This window comes from Clinocottus analis, unplaced genomic scaffold, assembly GCF_023055335.1.
Source record: "Clinocottus analis isolate CAN_PGR_092001 unplaced genomic scaffold, fCliAna1.0.p SCAF_26, whole genome shotgun sequence".
In the NCBI taxonomy this organism is placed as follows: Eukaryota; Metazoa; Chordata; class Actinopteri; order Perciformes; family Cottidae; genus Clinocottus; species Clinocottus analis.
The window spans coordinates 3,300,937-3,326,065 of NW_027175998.1; the positions used below are offsets into that span (position 1 = coordinate 3,300,937).

At 45.3% G+C, this 25,129-nt stretch overlaps 2 protein-coding genes across 8 annotated transcripts in view; one reads left to right on the plus strand and one right to left on the minus strand.

The window, feature by feature from the left end:
- The window catches only part of camk2d2 (calcium/calmodulin-dependent protein kinase (CaM kinase) II delta 2), a 209,253-nt gene that overhangs the window by 85,413 nt on the left and 98,711 nt on the right, over positions 1 to 25,129 (plus strand). The window lies entirely within an intron of this gene.
- Positions 1 to 25,129, minus strand: part of ank2a (ankyrin 2a, neuronal) — an 82,447-nt gene that overhangs the window by 31,562 nt on the left and 25,756 nt on the right. For 3 of the 7 annotated variants that reach the window (XM_068591832.1, XM_068591831.1, XM_068591826.1), the window contains exons 3-39: positions 24,995 to 25,093; positions 24,274 to 24,372; positions 24,057 to 24,155; positions 23,779 to 23,964; positions 23,319 to 23,342; positions 22,096 to 22,194; positions 21,227 to 21,325; positions 20,359 to 20,457; positions 20,029 to 20,226; positions 19,598 to 19,696; positions 19,368 to 19,466; positions 18,860 to 18,958; positions 18,522 to 18,719; positions 18,295 to 18,393; positions 18,014 to 18,112; positions 17,567 to 17,764; positions 17,381 to 17,479; positions 16,828 to 16,926; positions 16,635 to 16,733; positions 16,439 to 16,537; positions 16,226 to 16,298; positions 15,200 to 15,326; positions 15,018 to 15,096; positions 14,795 to 14,898; positions 14,349 to 14,384; positions 13,163 to 13,387; positions 12,953 to 13,051; positions 12,279 to 12,433; positions 11,881 to 12,092; positions 11,574 to 11,781; positions 11,361 to 11,457; positions 11,041 to 11,269; positions 10,280 to 10,405; positions 10,058 to 10,180; positions 9,935 to 9,967; positions 9,817 to 9,838; positions 357 to 8,252 (exon numbers count right to left, since the gene is read on the minus strand). In XM_068591832.1, coding sequence (XP_068447933.1) covers positions 357 to 8,252; positions 9,817 to 9,838; positions 9,935 to 9,967; positions 10,058 to 10,180; positions 10,280 to 10,405; positions 11,041 to 11,269; positions 11,361 to 11,457; positions 11,574 to 11,781; positions 11,881 to 12,092; positions 12,279 to 12,433; positions 12,953 to 13,051; positions 13,163 to 13,387; positions 14,349 to 14,384; positions 14,795 to 14,898; positions 15,018 to 15,096; positions 15,200 to 15,326; positions 16,226 to 16,298; positions 16,439 to 16,537; positions 16,635 to 16,733; positions 16,828 to 16,926; positions 17,381 to 17,479; positions 17,567 to 17,764; positions 18,014 to 18,112; positions 18,295 to 18,393; positions 18,522 to 18,719; positions 18,860 to 18,958; positions 19,368 to 19,466; positions 19,598 to 19,696; positions 20,029 to 20,226; positions 20,359 to 20,457; positions 21,227 to 21,325; positions 22,096 to 22,194; positions 23,319 to 23,342; positions 23,779 to 23,964; positions 24,057 to 24,155; positions 24,274 to 24,372; positions 24,995 to 25,093 — 12,133 coding nt within the window. The remainder of the gene's footprint in view (positions 1 to 356; positions 8,253 to 9,816; positions 9,839 to 9,934; positions 9,968 to 10,057; positions 10,181 to 10,279; positions 10,406 to 11,040; positions 11,270 to 11,360; positions 11,458 to 11,573; positions 11,782 to 11,880; positions 12,093 to 12,278; positions 12,434 to 12,952; positions 13,052 to 13,162; positions 13,388 to 14,348; positions 14,385 to 14,794; positions 14,899 to 15,017; positions 15,097 to 15,199; positions 15,327 to 16,225; positions 16,299 to 16,438; positions 16,538 to 16,634; positions 16,734 to 16,827; positions 16,927 to 17,380; positions 17,480 to 17,566; positions 17,765 to 18,013; positions 18,113 to 18,294; positions 18,394 to 18,521; positions 18,720 to 18,859; positions 18,959 to 19,367; positions 19,467 to 19,597; positions 19,697 to 20,028; positions 20,227 to 20,358; positions 20,458 to 21,226; positions 21,326 to 22,095; positions 22,195 to 23,318; positions 23,343 to 23,778; positions 23,965 to 24,056; positions 24,156 to 24,273; positions 24,373 to 24,994; positions 25,094 to 25,129) is intronic. The other 4 variants (XM_068591827.1, XM_068591829.1, XM_068591833.1 and 1 more) reach the window with 4 other exon arrangements.

Sequence of the window (25,129 nt, forward strand, 5' to 3'; positions counted from 1 at the left end):
TATTAGTAGAGCGGATCCCGATGCATTGATGAAAAGCTGCATCAAAATTGTTAAAGCTGCAACTTTTTTGACAACATGGCCATTCAATCTTGAGATTGCATATACAGTACACAAACACAGATGGAAAAGTGACTTACCAACATGCAAAACACCACAACACACACACATATATACACGCACACACATACACGCACAAAATACAAACAACAAAACACAATGACAGATGGGACAAGACAATTCACAACAAGTGATGACAACACAACAATGACTAATGGTGGCACTATGTCTTAGGAAGAGGCTCTTGCTGCCAAGGAAAATAAATAGGAAAGCAAAAGCTCATGTAGTTCTGGCCATACCTGGCGTACAGTCTGGAGCTGGCTCATCGAAGACTCTCTGCATCTGAGTTTCCATCGTAGCATCCCAGGCAGGCCTGAATTGAAACAAATCCTCTCTCCCAGAAGATGGTTGCACACCTGACAACTGGTTGACCCCTGAATCAGTACTGTGTGAGACCGCAATGTCATATGTGGAGATAACAGAGTCTGGACTCCAATGACCAGCACTGCCTATATCATCAGCATCCAAAGACGACCTAACCGATGTTTCAGTTGTCTCAAAGAGTTGGATTTCTTTTCTCTGGGGAGAGGAGGAGGATGTTGCCAGAGCTAGAGGTTTCGATGGCATCGTGGCAGAAAGTTTGAATGGAGAAAAGTTGGATTTATCAGTGGGATCACTACTGTCAGAATTACTCCTACGGTCCTTATTAGAGGCTTCACTTGTGCCACTATCAGCCTCAGATTTAGTCCTACGAGCCAAAGTTGAGTTTTTTTCTGCTTTTCTTTTAACCTGATCAAACTTAGATTTCTGTGAGTCTTTTTTAGTAATTTCTGAAGATGGGGGTGAATCCTGATGATATGTTGGGATGCCAGCCTGTGCGAAGGACATCTCTATGACTGAGCACTGATCTTCTTCGTCCTCATCATCATCATCATCATCATCTGGAGAGGAGTCTGAGAGGGAGTCATGGCTCTGCTCTAAGTACGCTGAATGAGAAACTGCAGAAGTGTCGGCTTGAAGGTCAGCTATGGTAGAGTCTAGGTAGCCGAGACCAAGGCTTTCAAGGTTTCCAACCTCACTTTGAATGTCGGTTAGTCTCTCCGAAGCACTGGGGGAACCAAGCTGAACCTCTACAGAGCAGCCAAGATCAGCTTCAGAAAGTGGCATCTCACTTTCTGACTTGTCCCTTGAAGGTTTGGTGAGAGTTCTGGGTTTGGGAGTAGGAGCTGTGTCATTAGCATCATGAGTCAGAGATGATTTGGGGATCTCGTCAAGGGTTGAATCTGTAAGATAATCATTGTTCTCTAAAGCTAAATACTTTATTTGACCTTCTCCAGTCTTCTCTGGCACAACTTCATCAACTGGATGTTCCCCAATATGAAAAAATGCGTATCCTTCCCCTTCATCAAAACTTCTTCTTGTCATATCAATAGCTCCTCCTCTGGTCATTTCAAAAAGCTTCCCCTCTTGAAACTGAAATGGATCAGGGGTTCTCTCATCACCTGTTTGAAGAGGTGTTTTATCAGATGGATTTCTCTCCTTTGCTGGTTTCTCAGCCTCAAGTTGTGCCAAATGCTTCAGATCTGACTCATCGTTTCTGAGATTATCTGTATCTGATTTGTCTCTTTTGATTCTAGCCTCCTGTTCCATCTCCTCATATGTTTGGATCTTTGCAGCCATTTTAAACATCTCCTCTTCTGGGGTGAACTGTTTGTTGTGGGTATCATCCTCACTGTCATCTGCCTCAAGAGAGTCTTGCCTTATGAACAAGTGAAGATTTTCACTGGCAGATATGTTGGCGTCAGAAGACATACTTTGATCAGTTACAGTCTTTGTTGAGTTGGCATGTAGTTCCTTTCTCTCAGTTTCCATTTGAATGGTCTCATAGTTATTTTCTTGTTCTTCTTGCTCAGTGTCATCCCTGTAAACATTTTTGTCAGAAGAATAACATGCTTTCAGCTGGGATGCGTAATCCTCGTACACAGCTGTCTTGGTTGGCATCATAAATTCTGTATCCTTTGATTGAGTGGGACTTCCTTCAAGAGAGTCCGGACTAGGGGATTCTCCAGGGGGGCTTGGCTCAATTGAATCAGGGGATTTGTTTGAAGATCTATCCCCCATGAGAGGACTTGCCTCTAGCGAGTCTTGTTGATTTCGCTCTTTAGCTGGATCACCAGAAAGAATAGGGTTTAGGTTCACCAAATTGTCCGGCCGTTGTAATGTGTCAGATCTATTTGTTGGTGGCAAAAAGTCATGTATTTTGAGAACAGAATCATCAGCAACTACATCAACATCTTCATGATCATTGTTGGAGTCCTCTATTGTCTGATATGACTTGGTAATGCCCACTGCTCCTTCACTTGAGTCATTAAAATGTGACGCTTCACATGGTAGGTTTTTAGCCTCACTCTCCTCAGATGAAAAACTCTTTGGTCTATCATCTTCATGGGAACTTGTCTGCCATCCCTTTTCATTGAGGTTCACAAAGTCTGCATTTTTATCCGGTGACATAATCTTATGTTCAGGGGAGAATAAACGAGTTTCTCTGTCAGTGTCTTTTGTAAGTATAACTTCTTCAAAGCTCTCATGGACCACCTCCTCTTCTGCATGGCATTGAATTGCCACTGGCTTTTCCTTTAAGTACTGATCTAAGTCACTACTGAGCAGTGACAACATGCCTGTCACATCCCTCTCAGCTGCAGACTGTTGCTGTGTCTTTCTCTCAATGCAAACTTCTTGGAATGGTGTCTCCAGTACAGAACTTGTTGACAACTCTGTGACTCCAACAGCATTGGTGTGCATGTTTGCCTCTTCTCCGATCTTATCGTCCCAATAACTGCTTGTCAGATTAACTGTTTTAATGACTTCAGTTGAGTCAGTAAAATATGTTGCTGCAGATGTGGAGTTTTTAGCCTCAATCTCCTCAGATGAAAAACTCTTCGGTCTATCATCTTCATCGGCGCTTGTCTGCCGACCACTCTCTATAGCTCCATTTTTATCCGGTGACATGATCTTCTGTTCAGGGGAGAATGAATGAGTTTCTCTGTTGCTGTCTTTTATAAGTATAACTTCTTCAAAGCTCTCATGGACCACCTCCTCTTCTGGGTGGCATTGCATTGACACTGGCTTTTCCTTTGAGTACTGATTTAAGTCACCACTGAGCAGGGACAACATGCCTGACATATCTCTCTCAGTTTCAGACTGTTGTTGCTGTGTCTTTCTCTCCATAAAAACTTCTTGGAATGGTGTTTCCAATTCAGAACTTGGTGAAAATTCTGCAACTACGTTTGCCTGCATGTATTTATTGGCCTCTAGATCTACCTTGTCTGAGTCACTACTTGTCAGTCTAACTTGTTTGTAGTGCTCATGGACTAGATCATCCTCTTCTCGGTGGCACTGCATTGCCACTGGCTTTTCCTCGAGATATTGATCCAAGTCACGATTGAGAAATGACATCCTGCCTGACATATCCCTCTCAGTTGGAGATGGTTCATGGACTGTGCTTTGCTCGATGCAAACTCCTTGGAACGATGCCTCAGTTATTTTTTGCTCATCACTGTAGGACTTCTGGATTTTAGTGAGAATCACTTCTTCAAATTTCTCCTGGATAACGTCCTCTTCTGGAGGCATGGATTTTACTGGCTTGTCCTCGAGATACCTGTCTAAGTCACTGTCAAGCACCGATAGCATACCTGATATCTCTTTTACTTTTGTTGACGGCTGATATGAAGCCCCTCCCTCTACCCATGTTTCTGTCATTGGGAGTTCTTCATTCGAGGTTGCTTCGGCCTCTGTGAATACCCTCCCCATTTCTTCACCTTTCCCTGTGACCTTACATTTATTTGCAGCGCAATCTGTTTCTTGCATTGTGCCATCTACTGTCACTCCTTCATTTTCATCAGTGAAAGACGTAACCATTTGGAATTTCTCTTGCACATTGTCCTCTATTGGTCGACGAGCCACAGGCATAGCCTCTTCATACTGATTCAAATCGTTGTTGACTGAAAACAACCCGGATGTATTGTTAACGTCCTTGTCTTCTTCAAATTCACTCTCTACTTCTTCATCTCGCCATGCAATTGGAGGTTCTTCTGTCGGCGCATGTTCTATTTCTTTTGTTGCATCACCCGCTGTAGTTCTTTCATTTTCATCAGATGCAAGATTTTCTTTATCTTTGTCTTTTTTGACAATTGTTTGTTCAAATTTCTCCTGCACAATATCCTCTCCTGGTGGCTGACGTGCCAGAGGCCTAGCTTTTAGATACTGATCCAAGTCTCTGCTCATTAAGGACAACATCCCTGACATATCCTTAACTGCAGTGGATGCCTGGCTCGATGTGTTCCTCTCAATCTGGACTTCCTGAAGTTGTGGCTCCTTGATTTCTACTTCTGATACTTCAGTGTCAGTTTGTGTAAAGAATATTGTGCTTCCATGATCAAGCGTCGGTCTTTCATTGCTTGCTTCATGAAGTACCCCCACCTGTGAAAGTATGACGTAGTTTTCTTTCCTCTCAGTAGAGTAAGTGAGCATTTCATTCGTCATTTGATGTGTCACTGTGAGTCCTTCATGAATCTCGTTCTCCTCTGAGCTGGAACGAGACGTCCTAATGTCAACATTAGTATTGTAGGATGATTCAGCCATACCTTCATGCTTGGGAGTCTCAGGACTGAGATCATCTTTTATTTGATTCTCAAGAGGAGAAGCTTCCCCAAAATAACTTTTTATACAGGGACTGGAGATGGATGCTGGATTTGTAACAGAATCAGCACTGGTTTCCTCTACAGGTGCCTCCAGCTGATTGCTAACATCTTCAGGTGTTGAAGTCTGCTTGAAAAGCTGGTACTCAGGACTGTCTTCTAGCTCAGCCTTTATATCAGCACTGAAGTCCTCAGAAGGTCGGCGATCAGGGCTGATCTGCATGTCTTCAGATGAACTCCTACCAGTGCTCATGACCGGTTCCTCTAACTGCATCCTGTACCTGCTCTTTCCTGACAACTCTGGCTCTTCTCTCTGAGGGCTAACTCTCAAATCATCAAACTGAATTTTATCATCAATTTTGATTGTTTCTCCAAAATAACCATTTTCTGAAACTAGCTGTAATTCCTCAGAGTTATCTCTCGTCAAGCTTGTTGTTTGAGCCTCTAAATCCGATGTTCCACATTCGCCAACCTCAATTTGGGGATTTAAAATAGTGACATTTTGTATTTGGCATTGCAATTTAGGATCCTGTGTGGGACTGTGTTCAGTCGTCTGTATCTCTTCAGGATCTACTGATTCAGATATCAGTGTTGAAATACATGTAGAAGCACTGACTTTATGTTCAGCCAAACCAGCTTTACTTTTAAAAGGGTCCTGCCCAGTCTGGAAAGCTTTCATCAGCTCCTTTACAGATGTAGTCTCTTTTTCTGACAACTCTGATGCCTCTCTCTGTGGGCTAATGCTTCCATCTTCAAACTGAACTGTATCAGCAAATGTTACTGTTTTTTCAAAATAAGCTTCATCTGCAATGAACTGTGACTCCTCCGAGTCATCTTGGACTAAGCTTACTAGTCGATCCTTTGAGTCTGTTCCTATCAATGATAAAATGGAAGAAGCCACTTTGTGTTCATAAAGCTCAGCTTGAGTTTCTGAGGGATCATACCCAGCCTGGAAGGCTTTCATCAGATCTTTAACAGACATAGTCTCCTCTGATAACTCAGATGCATCTCTCTGTTGGCTAACGGTTCCATTGTCACACTGAACTGTATCAGCAAATGTTACTGTCTTTCCAAAATGAGAACCATCTGAAATTAACTGTAATTCCTCAGAGTTATCTTTGCTTAAGCTTACTGGTCGATCCCTTAAATCCGTTGTGTAAGATTCCTTGTCATCACTCTGTTGGTGGAAATTTGTGAGATTCTGAGTTTCAATCTCTTCAGAATCTCCTGATCCAGATATCGATGTTGAAATACGTGAAGAAGCAACAGCTTTGTGTTCATAAAGCCCAGCTACAGCTTTTGAGGGATCATGTCCAGACTGGAATGCTTTCATCAGCTCTTTAACGGACAAATTATCCTTCTCTGACAACTCTGAAGTCTCTCTCTGTGGGCTAAAACTTATGTCTGCGCATTGAACTGTATCAGCAAATGTTACAGTCTTTCCAAGGGAAGCACTATCTGACACTAATAGGGATTCCTCTGAGTTATCTCTGATTAAGCTCACTGGCTGATAGTCTGTGTCTGTTTTGTCCCATTTCTTGACATCACTCTGTTGATGGGAAATGGTGAGGTTCTGAGTTTGGAATTGGGATTTGGGCTCTTGCGAAGCATTTTGATTAACAGTGTTTATCTCTTCAGAATCTCCCGATTCAGATTTTAATGTTGAAATGCAAGGAGACACACCAGCTTTGGTTTCTGAGGGACCATGCCCGGTCCCAAATGCTTTCATCAGCTCCTTTACAGACATAGTCTCCTTTTCTGTCCGTAGTCCAAGGCTTCCGTCGTCACATTGAATTGTATCAGCAAATTTGACTGACTTTCCAAAAGAAGCACTAGGTGAAATGAACTGTGATTCCTCCGAGTTATCACTAAGTAAGCTTACATGTTGGTCATCTATATCTGTTTTGTCAGATTTGTTGATATCACTCTCTTGATAGAAACTCGTGAGTTTGGTTTTGTGAGTTTGGGTTTGTGAGTTTGCCTCCTGCACGGAACTTTGTTCTGTCTTCGGTTTCTGATCTCCTGAATCAGATATAAATGTTGAAACACAAGAAGAAGCCACTGCTGTGTGCTCAAAAAGTCCAGATTTACTTTTTGAAGGGTCCTGCCCAGTCTGAAATGCGTTCATGAGTTCCTTCACAGACATAGTCTCCTTTTCTGGCACATCTTTCCGTGGGCTAAGGCTTCCGTCCTCACATTGAATTGTATCAGCAAATTTGACCGACTTCCCAAAAGAAGCACTATGTGAAATGAACTGGGATTCCTCTGAGTTATTGCTAATTAAGCTTACAGGTTGATCATCTACATCTGTTCTGTCAGATTTGTTGATATAACTCTCCGGATAGAAACTTGTGAGCCTCTGAGTTTGGGCTTGGGAGTTAGCCTCCTGTGTGGGACTTTGTTCTGTCCTTCGTATCTGATCAGAACCTCCTGATTCAGATATCAATGTTGAAATGTCAGAAGAAGCCATTGCTTTGTGCTCAAAAAGGCCAGATTTACTTTTTGAAGGGTCTTGTCCAGTCTGAAAGGCACTCATCAGTTCCTTCACAGACATAGTCTCCTCTAATCTCTCTGTCTGAGATTTGGGGGATTTAGGGGACCTGGGAACTCTGGGGAGTTCTGGCATCACTGCCTCGTTCTTCTTTTTAGCAATAGAATGTTTTACCTGAGTATCTTTGTTCATCCCCTCCACCTCCTCCTCAACTTTGTTCTCTAAAGCTTTAAGTCTTTCCTTTATTGATCCTATAGGTGTTTCAACCACCGAAGGAGAAGCTGGAGGATCCATAACTGTGGTGGGTAAAAGAGCGCTCTCCTTGAGAACGACATCGCCGTCTAAAGATTCTTCAGAACTCATCCTTTCCAGCTCACCCTCAGAGCTACTACACCCAGAACGCTCTCTTTCTCTAAGTTTCTTTCGGATAGGTTTCTTGATATCCGGGGGACGTCGTGTGCCGTCACGCTTTACAATAACCTGTTCGAATTTATCTTGGACGTGGTCTTCTGGAGAACCATATGTCACGACAGGGCTCTGCTCAAGGTATTCGTCCATGTCGATACTGAGGTGTGAGACCATGCCCATCATGTCTCTGACCTGTGTGGCAGATGTACTTGAAGTCTTCCCCTCAATGCAAACCTCCTGAAAGACAGGTTCTTCCACAGGGGAATATTTTATTTCAACAGTCTCAGTGCGTGAACTCCATTTCTCTTTTGGAGCATCACGTCCTTGTACCTGTCTACTTTCATTAATGCCACATCTTTGACTCCCTTCAACATTTTCCAACCGGTCTTTGAACACAATGGCCATAGCCTCTTTTTCGTCCAACCTTCTGGCTCTAGCTCTTTCTTCATACAACACATACTCCATTTGCTCTGCGGTTAAAACAGTGGAGGATCGGATGTCGGACATGTCTGAGAGGAGGTCCGGGCTCGCAAGAGTTGCAGGGTCAAGAGGTTGGTTTGCTCTCAGGGAGAATGTCTCAGTTGATTCAGACTCATCATCTTCAATTGAAAAAAGTTTCCAAATCAAAAAGGGTAAAGAACATAAGGGACAAATGAAGTGGGAAAGAGAGACATCAGAAAACTGTGATCAAGACAATGTGATAATCCATCTTCAGTTCACAGAGTATGGAGGAGAATGACAGGGCAGAAGATAAGGAAGTCTTGAAAAGAAGACCAAAAAGAAGATGACAAAGTGATCCAGAGGAGTTTGGAGGGGGAAAGAGCAGCAACAGCATAAGCAAAGCCAGGAGGAGTAACAAAACAGGTAGAATATGGGCAAGAATAATATCAATATAATTTGTTTGACTACATATTAAGAGAATATACAAAAAGAACCGATGAGAACATACATATCTAAATATGGAACAAAGGGAGAGGAATTAAGGATAACAGACAAACAAAACTTCTCAAGATTGTTGCTCACATGAAGCCTACAAATTAATGTTTTAAAACATAGAAAGCATAATTCACTTTGAATACAAACAAATAATAAGGTTTTTAATAGAAGGAGGTGTGAAGTAAGTTAATAATATCAAGCAATATAGTCGTTGTTACAGGTTACTGGATGGTGAGTTTTGAAGTTTTAAAATAATTAGTATTTGTAAGGGAAGTAAAAGTCTTTCCATACAAATAAGTGATTTATGTTTTATAATAATGAACTAGTATTGTGTGACATTATTGCCCTCTTTATTCACCTACAGAGAAGTATTAATGACTTAAAATAACAATCATGTAAAAATGTGAATGTGATTGATAATGCAACTCGATGAATGAGTGAAAGCAACTCAAAGGAATGTTGGAAAATGAAAATAGAGGCCAAATTCATACAAAATGAGTGATAATAAAAATGAAATCAGCAATAAATCAACACACTTTAAATAAATAACAAAATTATGTTTTTCAATTATCTCTTTACAGAACAACAGTTTCCCAGCATGCCACTGGTAGAAATGTTAAATGAATGGGATGAGAGGAAATGAGTGGTCAAAATGAATACTTTTCATATTGCATATTATTACTACAAAACAAAATGATATCCTGATAAGATGAAATTTGAACATGAATATCTTAATAATTTTGATCCCATTTGAATAAAAAAATATTATTTTGACCTAAATTCATGACTTAACGAAAGAGGTTATATAGAGAATGTTATGGGTGGGATTAGGAGTGAGGGAAATGCAGAGTACATCAGCCATAGCATAGCTTCCAGTAACAATACAGTGTTAGTAGAGCAAAGTAAGAGAGCGGGGTTAATCCAAATGGAAAGTAACATATGTCAATCAGTGCATTTCTTAGCACACACAGGTGTAAATATTTATAAACTAATACTTTACAACCGTTATGATCTTATGTCAAGTGACGTGAATGCAATTTTGATTGTGTCGTATTTGACTAGATATGTATATAGTGGCACCCTCAGTACACACACACCAACCATCGAAACATGGATTGCAAAATGTCTCAAATGATCCATTTCTGAAAGATTTGTGAAAATGAATCACTAAACTTCTAAAGATGTTTAACACGTTAACCTGAGACGCAAAACAAGAGTTGAGCTTACATTTCTTGTCACTCCTCTCGCTCTGCAAAGAAAAAAAGATTTTAAAAAAGCATAGTTAGCGACAACCTAATTATGACATAATGTTTCCCTTTGTTGGGGTACGATATCAAGTATTCACCTCATCATCTGCATCTTGTTCTGAATCAGACTCCTGAAGAGAAGAATGAAAGAGAGGAATCAAACAATGCAACTAAACATAATGTGCTTTGGTTGTTTAAACACAAGCTGAATTGAAACTAACCTTTGAGTAAGTCGGGAGAGTGATGTTCAGGTTGCAGATGGCGTTGTGGTTGAGTGTACGATACGTGCGCGGCTCCTTGGTGAAGGACAAGCGACCGCACGGCTCCTGCGCCGTGTCTCTAATCTGTCCATCGATGGAACAACGAGTCGCTCCATCAACGACAGATATTTCCACATGCACAAGTAGACACTTCAGACATTTTCTTCCAATGCGTCGTCGTACCTTGATGAAGAGGGCCAGTCGGTTCTCTTTGAAGGCGAAGAAGCTGAAGACGTGGTGCTGGCCGCTCTTGGTCAGAGGCACCAGGTTTCCGAAGCAGTCGGCGAATATGGGTTTTCCCTCCAGCACCTGTGTGGACATGGAGAGTCAAGGACCTTCGATCTCAAACTTTTTTTAAAAAGGACGTGAAATGTATTGATGAGAACCAGTTGGTGGGCTGTGTTGTGTCTGTGCTAACCTCTATTTGTGTCCCTGACACCCACTCTTCACTATCCAGTACACTTCCTCCCTCAATATGCTTCCATCCTACTTTGTACTCTATATCAGTGGTTCTCAAAAGGGGGTACGTGTACCCTTGGGGGTACGTGAAGGCCCTCCATGCTGGACGTGAGATTTAAAAATATATATATTTCAAATCTACCATTCAAAAATCCTTTAAAATTTGTTATTAAATAATAATAATAAAATACATGTGCATCCAATTTCACTTAATTGGTCCAAAACAGTATTTTTTAGTTTGCTGTTGTCTCAGCCTGCAATACAGTGGCAGGCCTAGTAATTAAATACTCCTCCATGCCAGTAGGTAGCGCTATAATTACCTACCATATATGCTACAATGTGACATTATGTTACTTTTTTTGCTTGTCGGTGTGCCAGAGAATTTATTTATTGTTAAAAAATGTAAAAGTATTTCACAGATATGACATCACTGAAAAAAAGTTGAGAACCCCTGCTTGAGATAAATCCTTTCTCCCACTCCCCACCTCCACATCTCGGCTCCGGGCGACCTCCGTGAAGTTCTCTTGCTGCTCCAGGGTCTTGTCCATCTTGTCGTCCGTCATGCAGAAGCAGCGCAGGCGGGCCTCGATGGGGTCCAGCGTCTTGGCGAAGATGACAAACTTGGCCATGTATGGAACACAGATGATCTCCCTGTACAGCTGAGAGCCAAAACTAACAGACTCCTGGACCTGTCTGCAGTCGATCAGCCAGAACCTAGAAATACCACGGACGTAATTCGTAAAAAAAAACCCACCGACGTCAAGAAAAGTGTTAAAGCTTCTACAAAAGCGAAGTGAGAACCGACCTCGCCGACACGTTAGTGGTGAAGGACACGCATTGGTTCACAAAGGTGAGGGGCGTGGAGCCGGTTATGTCCTCCCACTGGGCGGGAGTGGTTCCCCCTGAAACACAGACCCATCATTTGTCCCAAAACCTTTCCGGCTTCTTCACTTTCATCACTTTTTATTGTTAACACAAACGCAATGTGGAGCATTGTTCGTTCCCCTCCGTACATTACCTGTGATACTGCAAAGCAAACGCAATGTGGGCGTCTCCCCGCTGTACACTCCGCTCGTCCCGTCGCTGTTGGAGCTCTTGGGAATGGGGATCGTCATCGTGATTGGCTTGTGGAACTTCCTCCTTCTCGGCTCCAGTGTGACAATCGAGCTGAACGTGGCTTTGTTCCCGAGGATCTTCCTCACCACCTCGACGTCAATGGGCTGAGCCTGGTTGGGGGGGGGGGGGGGGCGTGCGAACGAGCGTCAACGCGACTTCATCGCCGGCATAACTCTGAACATCCGGCAAGAAATACGCACGGCACGTACCTGTAACCCAACTCTGATCTTCTTGGTGAGGGCCCCCTCGGGGAAGACAGCCTGGACCTGGGGCACCAGAGTGCTGCTGAGGACCCCGCCCTCTGGTCCGATCAAATGACTGTCCTGCTTTATCCGCGACACCACCGCGAAATACTGCGGGAAGTCTCGGGTGATGATGCGGCATATTCGTTTCTTTTCAAGCTCCTCGGGAGAATCCAGTTCTGTGAAGAGGAGAAATATTTAAGGTGGACGATTTAGTTTGGAGCACGAAGTGTCACATGTAACGATCGTTCCCTGTTTTTCCTTCATTCATTACTTCCTTGTAACTTAACGTGATATTGTGATATCAACGCCTAGCTATCCACAAGCCTCGGCTAGCGTCCCGGTCGAGATATAAGATCCCGTACTTTCGTCCATGCCGTTAAGTATCTGGTTCAGTTCCTCTTCGGTGAAGTCACAGTGGTGTTCCCGCCAGCTCTCCCCTGTCTCACTCCTCAAGATCACCAGCTCTCTCTCTGTTCCCCGCAGGGCGGCAAAATGGGGGATCTCCACAATCACGGGTCTGCAAATGGGGGACGAGGAAAAAAGAAATAAATCAAAGACAAATTTGGACCGGAAAAGTTTGGCGGTGACTTTAATCAGAGGATAAAATGTCTGGGTTGATTTATGCCAAAAAAAAGAAAAAAGAAGAAGAAACAAAGAAACACAAGATTCAAATTTGAGTTTGGAAACATCAGGTGCACTTCATGCTTTAAAAATGAAAATATAATCATCAAACACAACAAGAAAATATCCATTCTACATCAGGAGCAGAATCCAACTGGTGTTTGGGAACTATTGAGGAACAGAACGGGGATAAAGCAACAACACAGGGCGACGGGCTTGGGGGAGCTTTTATAGGACAAAAGAAAAGAGAACTAGCAAAAGAAAAAGGAAAAACGTCACTCATAAATACAATTTTGCCGGGAAAACCAAAATAAAATTTAAAAAGAAATCTCAGGTGGACACAGTGGAAATAAATATGGGTGAGTATGTAACCGCTTCTGGGATGGTGAGGGTGCCCCCCCGACCGTGGTCCTACCCGAGGAACTTGGTTCCTGGAGGACCCAGCTGCAGGATGCGACTGACCAGGCTCTCACCCTCATTTAGAGGGGGCGGAGCTGTGGGGAGGTGGAGCTTACTGATCCATCGCGCAGCAAAGAGGGGAATGAAGAAGAAAGTATGAACACACCACACAACAGTGTCAAGACACACACACACACACACACACACACGGTATAGACACACGTACCCCAGGAACTGGGCTCCGGTGGGTCCCACTTCGATGATGCGACCCGCCAGCCCCTCCCCCTCCACCATGGGGGGCATGGAGGCCAGGCGGTGCCTCTTCACCAGCCGGCACGTCACCCGCGTGGGCGCCGAGCACTTCCTCGGCGGCACGATGATTCGCAGGCCGTTGTGACGGCAACCGCGCATGGCCCCGCCCCTGGCATCAACCATGAAGCTGACCAGGAAGCTGAGAAGAAAAAGGGTCCGGCAGGAAATCCAGTAATTGTTTTTCTTCTTTTTTTCTCTTAACGTTTGGTGGTTAGTAAATGCAATACTTCTGTTGACCGCGAGCCTCCATGCAGACGAAGCCATTGCATTGAGAAGGATTTACCTCCATGACATCATTCAGTTCGGATACAACAAGAAGCGCATCGCAGCGGGTCACATGTCATTCCAGCTCGATCGTCGTTCCAGTTTCATTTGCATTGGATTTGCAAGCCAGGCAAGCGAAGAGGAGGACGCCGAACAAGATTACTTCTGGATAATCTTGTGTTTCAAGGTGCAAATATGTATCAAATATTCGGCATCTACAGGCAAGCAAGTGCTTTTCAGTAATAATGAAGGTCACTGTGTATGAAAGGTTAACACGGGTTAAGCTTAAAGATGGTAAAATTACCAGATCAGTGCTTTACTCTTGAATAACACTTACTGTTTCAGGAAATTACTGAGCCATTTTTAAATAGAAGTCGATTTGAAATGGGCTCGGAGGCCTGAGCGACAGAGGACAGAAAACTAAAAACCTTTTTAGGGGATTTTTTGACTATAAAATCAAATTTTTTGACTATAAAATCAAATCAATCTAAAAAATATATAAATATTCTATATTAAATTCAGATCCAGCTGTCCTAAACGCCCCACTGTGCCACGTTATTCTCAACATATAGTGCTAATGTATAAAGTAGATGAATATTAATAGTATATTAGGTCTCTGTATGCGCCGATGCTCCAGATTTAAGGAGTCAAATCCACATCAAGGAAACAAAAAACTGGGTTAGAGCATCTCGAGTGAACACGACCTGAACTCTGGAAATGTGAAGTGCATTATGAATTCATGCGGACAGGTAGGATGAGGATGAGGAGAACCAAAACACGAGCACGGAGGAGAGAAGAAAGAGAGAGTAGCCAAAAGCAAGAATAAAGAGTATCACCTGCTGTTGTCATGGTCTAGGCACGGAGAGGAACGGCTAGAAGCAGAACACAACAAACACACACACAGACACACAGACAGACACACACGATCACAGACACAGCCAAGACAAGAGAGTGCACGAAGAGGCAACCAAACAAACAAAAAAGGAGAAAAGGAGAATAAAGAATAAGTAAAAGTGAGAGAAACCAGACGAGAGAGACAGAAAAAGACACCGCAGCAAAGATTAAAAAAAAAAAAAAAAGTATAACAGTGTCGAAAAAACAGATGTGAAGGAGTGAAAAAATAATGATTCAGAGGTGACTCACACACTCCTGATCGTGAACAGAGCAAGTGACAAATGGAGTCTCCAATTCAAGAATTTATGAACATCTTTAGTGTCACTTAATCACTTCGAAACAGTGTGAATGTGTGTGTGTGTGTGTGTGTGTGTGTGTGTGTGTGTACCCAGAGTGCAGCAGGCTGGAGGACAGCACCACGTTATCGAGGTGCTCGGCGCCCCAGCTCAGACGGAAGGATTCCTTATCGTGTTCTCTTGACAGCGCCGACACCTGCAGAGCGACGAGCGGGGACAGTTGTGGGTCCCAAAAAAAAGCCACAGCGTTCTCAAATGTTCTCGCCATCTAAAAACCAACCAAACGACAAAACCGCACACGGCTTCGGTTCTGACCTGGTGGCTCGTGAGCATGTCTTCGATGAGAACCCCGTCTCTCTGGCAGAAGCTCTGGTGGATGGGAGTGTGCTGCGGCCTGTCGGAGAAGCAGGTCGGATTCCTCTTTTACACGTGTGCTGTCATTTTATTAAGTGTGAGCATGTGTGTGTGTGTGTGTGTGTGTGTGTGTTGCTCGTGACCTGTCCAGGTTGTGGCTCATGTAGCTGAAGCTGTCCAGGTAGTGTCCCGGCAGGGAGTCGTCTCCCAGCTCTCGGAGATCCTCCGCTCTCAGATACTCTCCTCCATCACCCGTCATGGTGTCCTCACCTGGGCAACGAAGACGAGAAGCATGGGAGGGGAGGACGAAGGAGGGAGGGGGGGGGGCTCTTTTATCAAATCCTGTGGCTCATTGAATCATGTGAGGACTTCTAGGCTCAGATTTCACCAAAATTGGAACAGACCACCTGTCACTCCTCAGAATAAACCACACGTGAAAGACAAGCTTTAGAGCGCCGCAGTGGGACTCACAGATGCATCTTCAACGTGTTAGTCGACAAACCAATCGACCATCCACTTTGATTTTCTTTGCAACAAGAAGTAGCACGAGAGGGCGGAGCTTAATGCAACCAAACGCTTTCGACCTGACAATGTGTACGGGATACTTTGGCATTACTACACCAGTGCATTCCTCATTTATCCACACTCATCACAACTCTCATGTTCATATCCACACCCCCACGCACATCATGCAGTTAGTTTCCACCGTTACATTACGACCCAATCAACAGAGTGGGAGTCAAGGAAGATCTGTGTATTCAAAATCTGATGTAGAAAATGCAGAACAGCGCGACAAAACTCTCAAAATTCACGGTTGTAGCGAATGCATTCCTGCACACTGTTCTCATGTGATGACAATCACGGCAGTGAAGTCCACACACACCAGGCCGACATTTTGCGGTACCTTCCAGCTCCACAGACATCTCAGATAGCGGCTCGTCTTCCAGCCTCAAAGCTATGAAACATACAGCTTTAAGACCCACGGCTGCAAAGCTACATCACCCACAATGCACTGCTATGACGAGTGAACAATGTGGCTAGTTTCATCCAAGGTCAGTTTTGAGATTTATGATCGGGGGTCTAGCCTTTAAATTGTTAGCCAGTCCCCTTTCTCTGTAAAAAAGGACAATCTCTGTTTTATTTTCTTGTGCTTTTCAGTAGTAACTCACCTTCTTCATCCGAAACATCAAGGATCTCAGTCATGGTCTCAGGAACATTGAGCTTGTGTTTCTCGGTCACCGTCTGATCCCCGTTCATAGCCGATGGAGGAGGATAGAGACACAACCGAAATAGAGAACAGTTCATTATTTTTCCCTGGAAAAACATTTGGACAAAAAACCTACTGGTTCCACATGTGGAGTCCAGAGGTGCCGCCAGCTTACCGTCGTGGTGGTGATGATCTCCTCTGTGACGACTTTCAGTGTGTCCACTACAGAGATGTAGCCCAGGCGCTTGGCGATGGACAGCGCAGTGTTTCCGTTCTAACGGGAACACAGAGAGAGATAGTGTTCATGTGACAGAACAGAAAGACTGCTCCTTTAGTCTTTCTTTCCATCAGAGAGATGCTTTTCTTCTTACCACCGTCATAGCGTTGGGCTTGGCGCCATGTTGTAGCAGCATGTTGATGATGTGCGTGTTGCCTTGTTGTGCTGCCTGGTGAAGGGGCGTGTATCCATTCTGCACAACGAGAAAGATCGCGTCACTGAAACGACACCGGACTTCAAAAGCCGTCGGCGTTCCGGCACATCGGAGCTCGACTTTTGAACCCTACCTTGGTTTTGGAGTTGACGCTGGCGCCTTGCTGCAACAGGAAGTTCACCATCTTGGCGTTTCCATAGTGGCAGGCCACGATCAGAGGGGTGTATCCCAGCTGAAGAAGTAGCGGAGAGGATGTAGACGATAAAAAAGGTCACAAAAAATAGTTATTTCCTAAATTCACCTCCTTTGTGTTCCTGGAAAAAGAGCGCTGTCTCTTTAAGAGAGCAGTGAAGGAGGCGTGCAGTATACGGGCTGAAGATAAAAACGTACGCTCGTTATTAAACTGGGATTTGTTAAATAAAAGTTGCAAAACCAAAGAAGGACATGTTCCGGGACAATTCGCTTCAAGGGTGCAACACTTCCCTGAAGCCAGCAGGTGGCAGACATGCTGAGTTTATATATTCCTTTAAAGCTTCCTTACAGTTACTGTAAAAGCAGACAGTAAACACAACCCCCCCCCCTGCATCAAATGCATACAAACCTGGCTACAAAACACAGCTGGAGGACTCCCTTTATACAGCCAGCGCATATAACACCAAGATATCACATCATTAGTGTGTTTGTACCTTAGTTTGCTGATCCAGATTGGCGTCATGTTTGGCCAGCACTTCTGCCGCATTGACTCGGTCCTCTTGGGCTGCGAGATGCAGCGGCGTCAGCCCGGTCTGGAACACACAAAGCGCATTCAAAGTTGCATTCCTGTCTTTTTTGTTTTGTTTTTTTGGGTGTCCAAATATCCGCGTCCGACAGACCTTGGTGGCCGTGTTGGCGTGAGCTCCTTTGCTCAGCAGCAGGCCGGCCATCTCGGCGTGTCCCTCCTGGGCCGCCAGGTGCAGAGGGCTGACTCCCTGCTTGGTCAGGACGTTGGTCTCCGCTTCGTACTGCAGCAGCGACACCGCGATGTTCGTCTGGTTCTTCTTGGCGGCGATGTGGAGAGGGGTGTATCCGTTCTGGAGAGAGGAAAAAAAAAGGGGGGGTGAACAAGTTAGGTTCAGGGACAAAAGGTGACTCCGGATGGGTTTAAAAATCAACAGATGCAGCTAGAAACAAGGAGAGAGCAAGAATGAATCAGGTTTTGGCGTCCGCTCTCCGTATCGCAACTTGCAAATGCAAAATCCCGACAAGGTCTTGCGGTAAGCTGAGGAAACAGGGTTCAGACTGAAAGTAGGATGCAGTGCTTGAGTGCGTGGCGTGCTAACCTTTGCAGTGGCATGAGGCGATGCCCCTTTATCCAGCAGCAGCAGAGCGACTTCTTGGTTGTCGTAATGAGCTGCCACATGCAGCGGAGTCAGGCCATTCTGTAGGAAGGTGGGGCTTTGAGTCAGTGACTGAAAACTTCATGATTTTGTTTGATTTTGTCATCCATTTATATCCTACTCTATATGCAGTGTATTTCAGAGACACAACCGCCCTGGATTGACCTCACACTTTGTCTCTATTCAAACAATGTGTGTAGATATAACCCCGGTTTTCTGTTCACCTTGCCGGCATCGTCGGGGAGAGCTTTGCGTTGAAGGAGGAGTTTTGCTACATCCAGGCTTCCATACTTGGCTGCTACATGTAATGGAGTGAATCCTTTCTGTGGAGGAGAAAAAAAAGGAGGAGAGGTTGGTTTTAAACTGTTTAATGTTTGTGAGTCTGTTTAAGAATCTTGAATCTGTTGCACGTTTTGTGTTTGTGTGTGTGTGTGTGTGTGTGTGTGTCCACCTTCGTGGCCAGCGAGTGTGAGGCTCCGGCCTCCAGCAGCACGGCGGCGGTCTCCATCTGGCCCTCCCGGGCCGAGATGTGGAGGGGAGTGTAGCCGTTGGTGGTGGCGGCGTCCGGGTGAGCCATGTGCTGCAGCAGCAGCTGGACAATATCGGTTTTCCCCAAACGGGACGATATGTGGAGGGGCGTCTGGTCCTCCTGCGGTCGAGACGGCAAAGCCGTGTTCAGAAAAGACAGCAGGCAGAGCCGAAGGCGGGCGGACGCGACTCGCCGTGGGTGGCGGTCGGATGAAACGTGGCTTGTTTGCGATAAACAGAAGGCGAGAGCGGTGAACTCACCCTGGCGATGGCGTCCACCAACGCTCCGTTCCTCAGCAGACAGCGGACCACTTCCATCTGACCCGCTCGCGCTGCCATGTGGAGAGCTGTCTCACCCCGCTGGCACGCAAAGAACAGGACATTTGTGAGCGTCGAGATGCTGGAAATACTGATAATAATGCTGCTGACTTCATGCCATAATTATGACTACTGACTGCAAGAGAGCTGAACAAACCATCTGTTGGTATTAGGGGGGAAAAATCGATACAGCATGGTATCGTGATATTTTGCGTGGCGATAATGTATCAATACACGGAAGCAGAGTATCAATCTTTTATCTTATCAATTTTAAACTTTTTGGTCCCGGAATAATAAAATCAATTTATTTTTCGTTGACAAAGTTTTCCTTTGGGGACAATGTGCGGTTGAAAAAAAGGTAATACATCGCAATACTCGATGTATCGCAGTATTGTGATAATATCGTATCGTGGGACCTCTGGTGATTCCCACCCCTAGTCGGTGTACTCACGATGTTACGGACGTCGGGTGACGCTCCATTCTGCAGCAGAAGCAAAACGATGTTGAGGTGGCCCATGAAGGCGGCTACGTGGATGGGCGTCAGGCCAGACTGGAGAGAGAAAGAGAGAGAGAGAGAGAGAGAGAGAGAGTGAGAGAGAGAGAGAGAGATGAGGATGAAATGCAACGTTCCACACAGTTCAAGTGTTCTGTATCTGCAGGTGTTGGGTCTGAGCGTCTCACCTCGGTAATGGCCTGAATGGAGGCTCCATATTTGACCAACAGCTCCATCACCTTCACCCTGTTCTTCTTGCAAGCGATGTGGAGAGGAGTGAAACCGTTCTGGCAGAGAGAGCGGAAGAGAAACTGATCAAATTACTGCATTTACAGAGGAGGAAATGGAGTTTTGGTGTATTATCGCCCCCTTTATTGGATTTTCACAAGTCTTTTGGCGCTTGTCAGGAGCATTTTACATAATAAGTCACGAAGAATTAATAAAATATTTGTCAATAAGTCATCACTAAATTCACAATACGACCGTCAGACTTCTTTTTCACTGTTGGGCCTTGTGGCCTACGAAGGAGAACGGCGCCATTTTCCTTTGTTTAATTTGATGTGATGGGTATTTTGGGAATCGTCGTCTCGCTGCGAGTGTGCATGTTAACCCCTCCTACCAGAGCTCTGATGTTGGGATTGGCCTTCTTGTCCAGCAGGAGCTTGGTGACCCGGTAGTGGCCGCAGTGTGCCGCGACGTGCAGCGCCGTGAGGTAGTCCAGCGTGACGTCATCCACCGGGGCCTTGTGCTGCAGCAGGAGCTTCACGCACTCCACGTGGTCTCCCTGGGCCGACATGTGCAGCGGCGACAGTCCGTTCTGTGTCGGGACGGCCAGCGACGGAGGCAGAGGCGGGAAGCAAGAGGAGGCGAAAGCGCGGGAAAAATATGTGACAGTGAGGAAGGAATAATTGTGGGGCGCGCTGATCCAGCAATGTGCATATTACGCTACCTTGGTTCTGGCTAAGATGGGAGCTCCTCTCTCCAGCAGGATCTCCAGTGCTGGGTCGTGGCCGCTTCTGGCTGCACAGTGCAGGGGGGTCAGCCCGTCCTGCAGGACAATCACACGCGCGTTATTATACACAAAGGGTCAAAATTAATAAAAGGTGTCTGTTTTGACTAAAGAAAGGAAGAAAAAAAAACAATTGACAAAACGGTTGGTGGATTATATTAAAGAGACAGTTCACCCTGTAATCACAACTATACATATCTTCGCTCTTATCTGTAGATCTATTTATCGACGTAGATAATTTGGTGTGAGTTGTCGGTTTTGGAGGCATCTGGTATAAAGATATGTAACGGGACTATCTGGCAGTCGGCTTGAGGCCGAAAATACAGAAATCACGACCCGGTTACGAGGGGTGAGAATCACCAGAGGTCCCACGACACGATATTATCACGATACTGTGATACGTTGAGTATTGCGATGTATTACCTTTTTTTTCAACCGCAAATTGTATCGAAAGGAAAACTTTCTCAACAACAAATGAATTGATTTTATTATTCCAGGACCAAAAAGTTTAGAATTGATAAGATAAAAGATCGATACTCGGCTTCCGTGTATCGATACATTATCGCCACGCAAAATATCGCTGTATCGATTTTTTCCCCCACCCCTACTGGTTACCTCAAAAAATTGTGAACAGTTGTGAGCAGTTTATTTCATCAACCACAGGCAATTCACACCGTAATCTAGACTGATAAATATTCCAGGTATGAGGGGAAACATGTATGTCTGATTTAGGGTGAGCTGTCGCTTTAAGCAGTCATTAGCTGGAGGTTATAAGAGCTCAAGTCCTGGCTGTAAATAAGAGTCTCACCCTGGTTTTAGCATCTATCTGGCCCCCTCGGTCCAAGAGCAGGGCCACCATGTTGGCGTTGCCTCTCTTGGAGGCCACATGGAGCGGCGTTATCCCATTCTGACGGGGCGAAAAAAAGGAACGTTACGAGAACGAAACGATACCACAAATATTTATACTCATGCACAGCAAGAATATTTAAATCCCATTGCAGTCCCACATCACAGAGAAAGTCTTACTCCGTCTGAATAATTGTTTCTTTGCTTCTGAAGCTAACTTCATGAACCAAGCTCAAGAATTCGACAGGCTAGAAAGGTAGAAATTCTGCCAATAAAGGCTGCGATTAAAAGGGAAAGTTCAATATCGTCACCTTCCTAAATCATCTCCTTGTGATACTGGCCACCTCTGGTAAAATCGTCTACATCCTCAGTTGAACAGATTATGTGATTCTACCCCTCATAGTATAAGGTCTATGTCAAGAGTGTGACTTAGGCCCTTTTATTTTGCCTAAGTCAGTAGACAATGTGACTTAGGCCAATCTACAAGCTTTTCAAGATGGCGTTTTAAGCCTAGCATTTAAGCTAGCAAATTAGTTAGCATTTTTGCTCGCATTTTGGTCAATGAAAATCTCACTGGAACATAACATTAGTCAACATAACATAATGTAACCGGTATTACAGTATACCTGTTGTGCACCACTCTTACATTTAGTCAAGTTTTTTGGTGTTTTCTGAAAAACCTGAAAAAAATGACTCGGGCCATTATTTTAGGAAGGTGACGACATGTTGAACACTGTTCTCTGCACGCCTTCAGGTGGAAACACGAACGTTAAGTCTTTAATAGACAGCAGCGGGGGAAATGTCTGGATTTGTTCAAATGGAGGGCGATACCCTGGCCATGAAGTCCACAGCGGCTCCTCTGTTCAGCAGCAGGGTGGAGACGTTCACGTTGCCGTAGTGAGCCGCGATGTGCAGAGGGGTGAAGCCGCTCTGATTGAGGCGGACAAAGAGAGATGGAGGGAGAGAGAGAGAGAGAGAGAGAGAGAGAGAGAGAGAGAGAGAGAGAGAGAGAGAGAGAGAGGGAAACAGGACAACAACAAAAAGGAAGAAAATGCAAGATAGGTTGTTTTTTTTTCAGCAGGTGAGGAAAAAAAAAAGTACGAGTTGCAAAAGAAGAGCAACGTAAGATGGAATGACATGAAAAGACAGAACGAAGAAAAGAACGCAAGAAAGACAGATCGGAAGTTTTTTTCTGTGGCGGTTTTACCAGAAAGAAAACCTGCCGCTACTGAGGCCTCATGCCGGGAAAAAAAAAAGGAAACGACACACATTTGGTATAAAAAGGAGCATAAAATAATTAGCATATCGCCCCAAAATAGCACAGGCCATGCATAATGCATGCACGCATGCAACAACACAACTGCAATCCTGCCGTGCTCGCTATGAAAAACACCCAAAACAAGTGGCGAAATAAAAACAAAGCTCTTTTGATTTTTGAAATACCAAAAAGAAAAAATACACAAAGCAACTGCACGCTACGTGTATCTGCTTGGACGGACAAATGGACATATATAGATGAGCCATATATAGAAACTAAATATCTAAATACACAGTTAAGTGGGTTCACTCCTTACCTTCCCAGTCTGATAGACACGGTGCAATTTAATTAAGAAACAGAGTTAACTTAAAGATCAACAACGTGTTTCAGAGAGGAAAAACAATGTGCTGCCAGGTTCACATGCTGCAGGTTATGCACAGAAAAAGCAGTGAATGAAAAAAGTGAAACGTGATCCTTCTGGTCTCTAACGCTCATACATTTTAAAAACATAAGATTCAGAGATAAGATCATTTAAATGCAGTAAACTAACATTTTCTGAGGATCTGTTAGAGCAACACGATGTCTTTCGCTGTCAGCCATGCAGGAGTGTGTGTGTGTACAGCATCGTCATGCATTCGTATTAAAAATGGGACATAATTGTGTCATGCAGGTGAGGAGAGGGGAGGGGGGGGGGAGTTAAACGAGGGAACGATCAGGACAAAGGAGCTGAAAGATGGTCGGGAAACGTAACAAAAGGAGGGAATTAAATATGAAGAAGGTGATAGAGTCTGTATACCTCCGTGGTTCTATTGACCATCATCTGGTTCGGACGCATAGAGAGAGAGAGAGAGGGGGAGGGGGGAGGGGGGGGCAGGGAGGTGGAGAGGAGGATGTAGGGTTGTTAGGGAAAGGAGTTAATCACAAGAATCACATCCAACGCAGGGCGAGTTCATAAGGTCACACAGACGGAAAAGAAAGAAGACGTGGAGGCAAACGACAAAGACCTCTGAGAGAGGCGCTGGCGCGTTTCTAAACGACAGGCAGAACAAATTGTAATCGATCAAATGAATCAAACGACGAGAAAAAACACACACTCAAGCCCGATGCGTCATCACACACTTCCTGTTTCCCCCCCCCCCCCCCTCCCCCCTCCGTGTGTTGTAATTGCACTCTCTCCCCCCCGTCCATCCCATCGTGGGACTCCGCCTCTACCACTTCTCCCAAACCCCTCCCCCTCCGCGAGCTCCCCCCCTCACCTTCGACTGGACGTCGGCGTTGTGGTCGTTCTGGAGCAGCAGCGCCGCCGACTTGGTGTCGTCTTTGCGGGCGGCGATGTGCAGCGCCGGCAGGCGGACTTTCCCCTTGGTGTCGTGCTCCAGCAGCAGCGACACCACCGAGTTGTGGCCCTGCTGGAGGGCGATGGCCAGCGGGGTGAAGCCGTCCTGGGGCAAGCGGAGTACGACAAACATTTAGAGTACAATCAATTTAGAGAAAAAGCGTAGGACAGACAAAGGAAAAACATGGACGTCCGTACCTCCGTTGCAATGCTCTGGTTCCCGTCATTTTCCAACATGTATCGCACCACCTCCAGGTGATTCTCCTGGGCGGCCATGTAGAGCGGCGTGAAGCCATTCTGTGGGGGAAAAAAACACACCCAAAGACCGTACTCGCACCATGGTATAACGCACCATCGTATGCTGCGGGGGTTCGGTTGGTGCGATGCCCATTTTTGCGTAAGCGACGCTTCTCACCTGTGACTGAGAGTTGACGTCGCCTCCTCTCTTCACCAGTAGTTGGACTACTTCTTTTTGTCCGGCCAATGCGGCGATGTGGAGGGCGGTGTTTCCTTTCTGGAGAGAGATAGGGAGAGAAAGAGAGAGAGCAGGGTGATTGAGCATCCCGTGTGGGTTTAAAGGCCTGGGAGCTGCTCAAGCATCTAATACACATTCGCTAATAGAGAATGCATCCGTTTGTATTTTGAAGACTTAAAACCGAAGGCCACATTCATGTCAATCCAAGGACACGGGCAGAAAGCGGGGCGTCAAGATTCTTTTACTGTTGCTCGTTGTTAATCCGGACGCATTAGACATCCGCCGAGCAGCTTAACACTCACACTCGCTGTCATCCCGCCGCGTCCTTCCCCAGTAAAGGCGCAACGTCCAACTCAAGAGGACGCGCGGTGACTTTGACGAAACTGAGTCGAAATGCGTACATTAAAAATGCGACGTAACTTCACCCCTTCTTTAAATCCCCCCTCAGGCCCACCGCCGCCCCTCGAGAATCAAGTTTCACGGCTCGAGAGAGAGGCGTTGATTTATGTAGAACTGGCGCCGCCTTATATTACGTACATTCACGCACACTGCCTCCCGTCCATCAATCCCTATCTCCTCCATCTGACACCCAGCTATCACTATCATCCCGTCCTCCTTTCTTTCTTTTCATGTGTTTGCCCACATTCCTCCCCCCCCATACCTTGGTGGGAGAGTTGACGGGCGCTCCTCGCTCCAACAGCTCCTCCACTAAGTCCATGTGTCCCTCCTTCGCCGCCAGATGCAGCGCGTTCAGGCCGTTCTGGTGGAGAAGAAAGCAAGGAGGGCAACGCCAGAG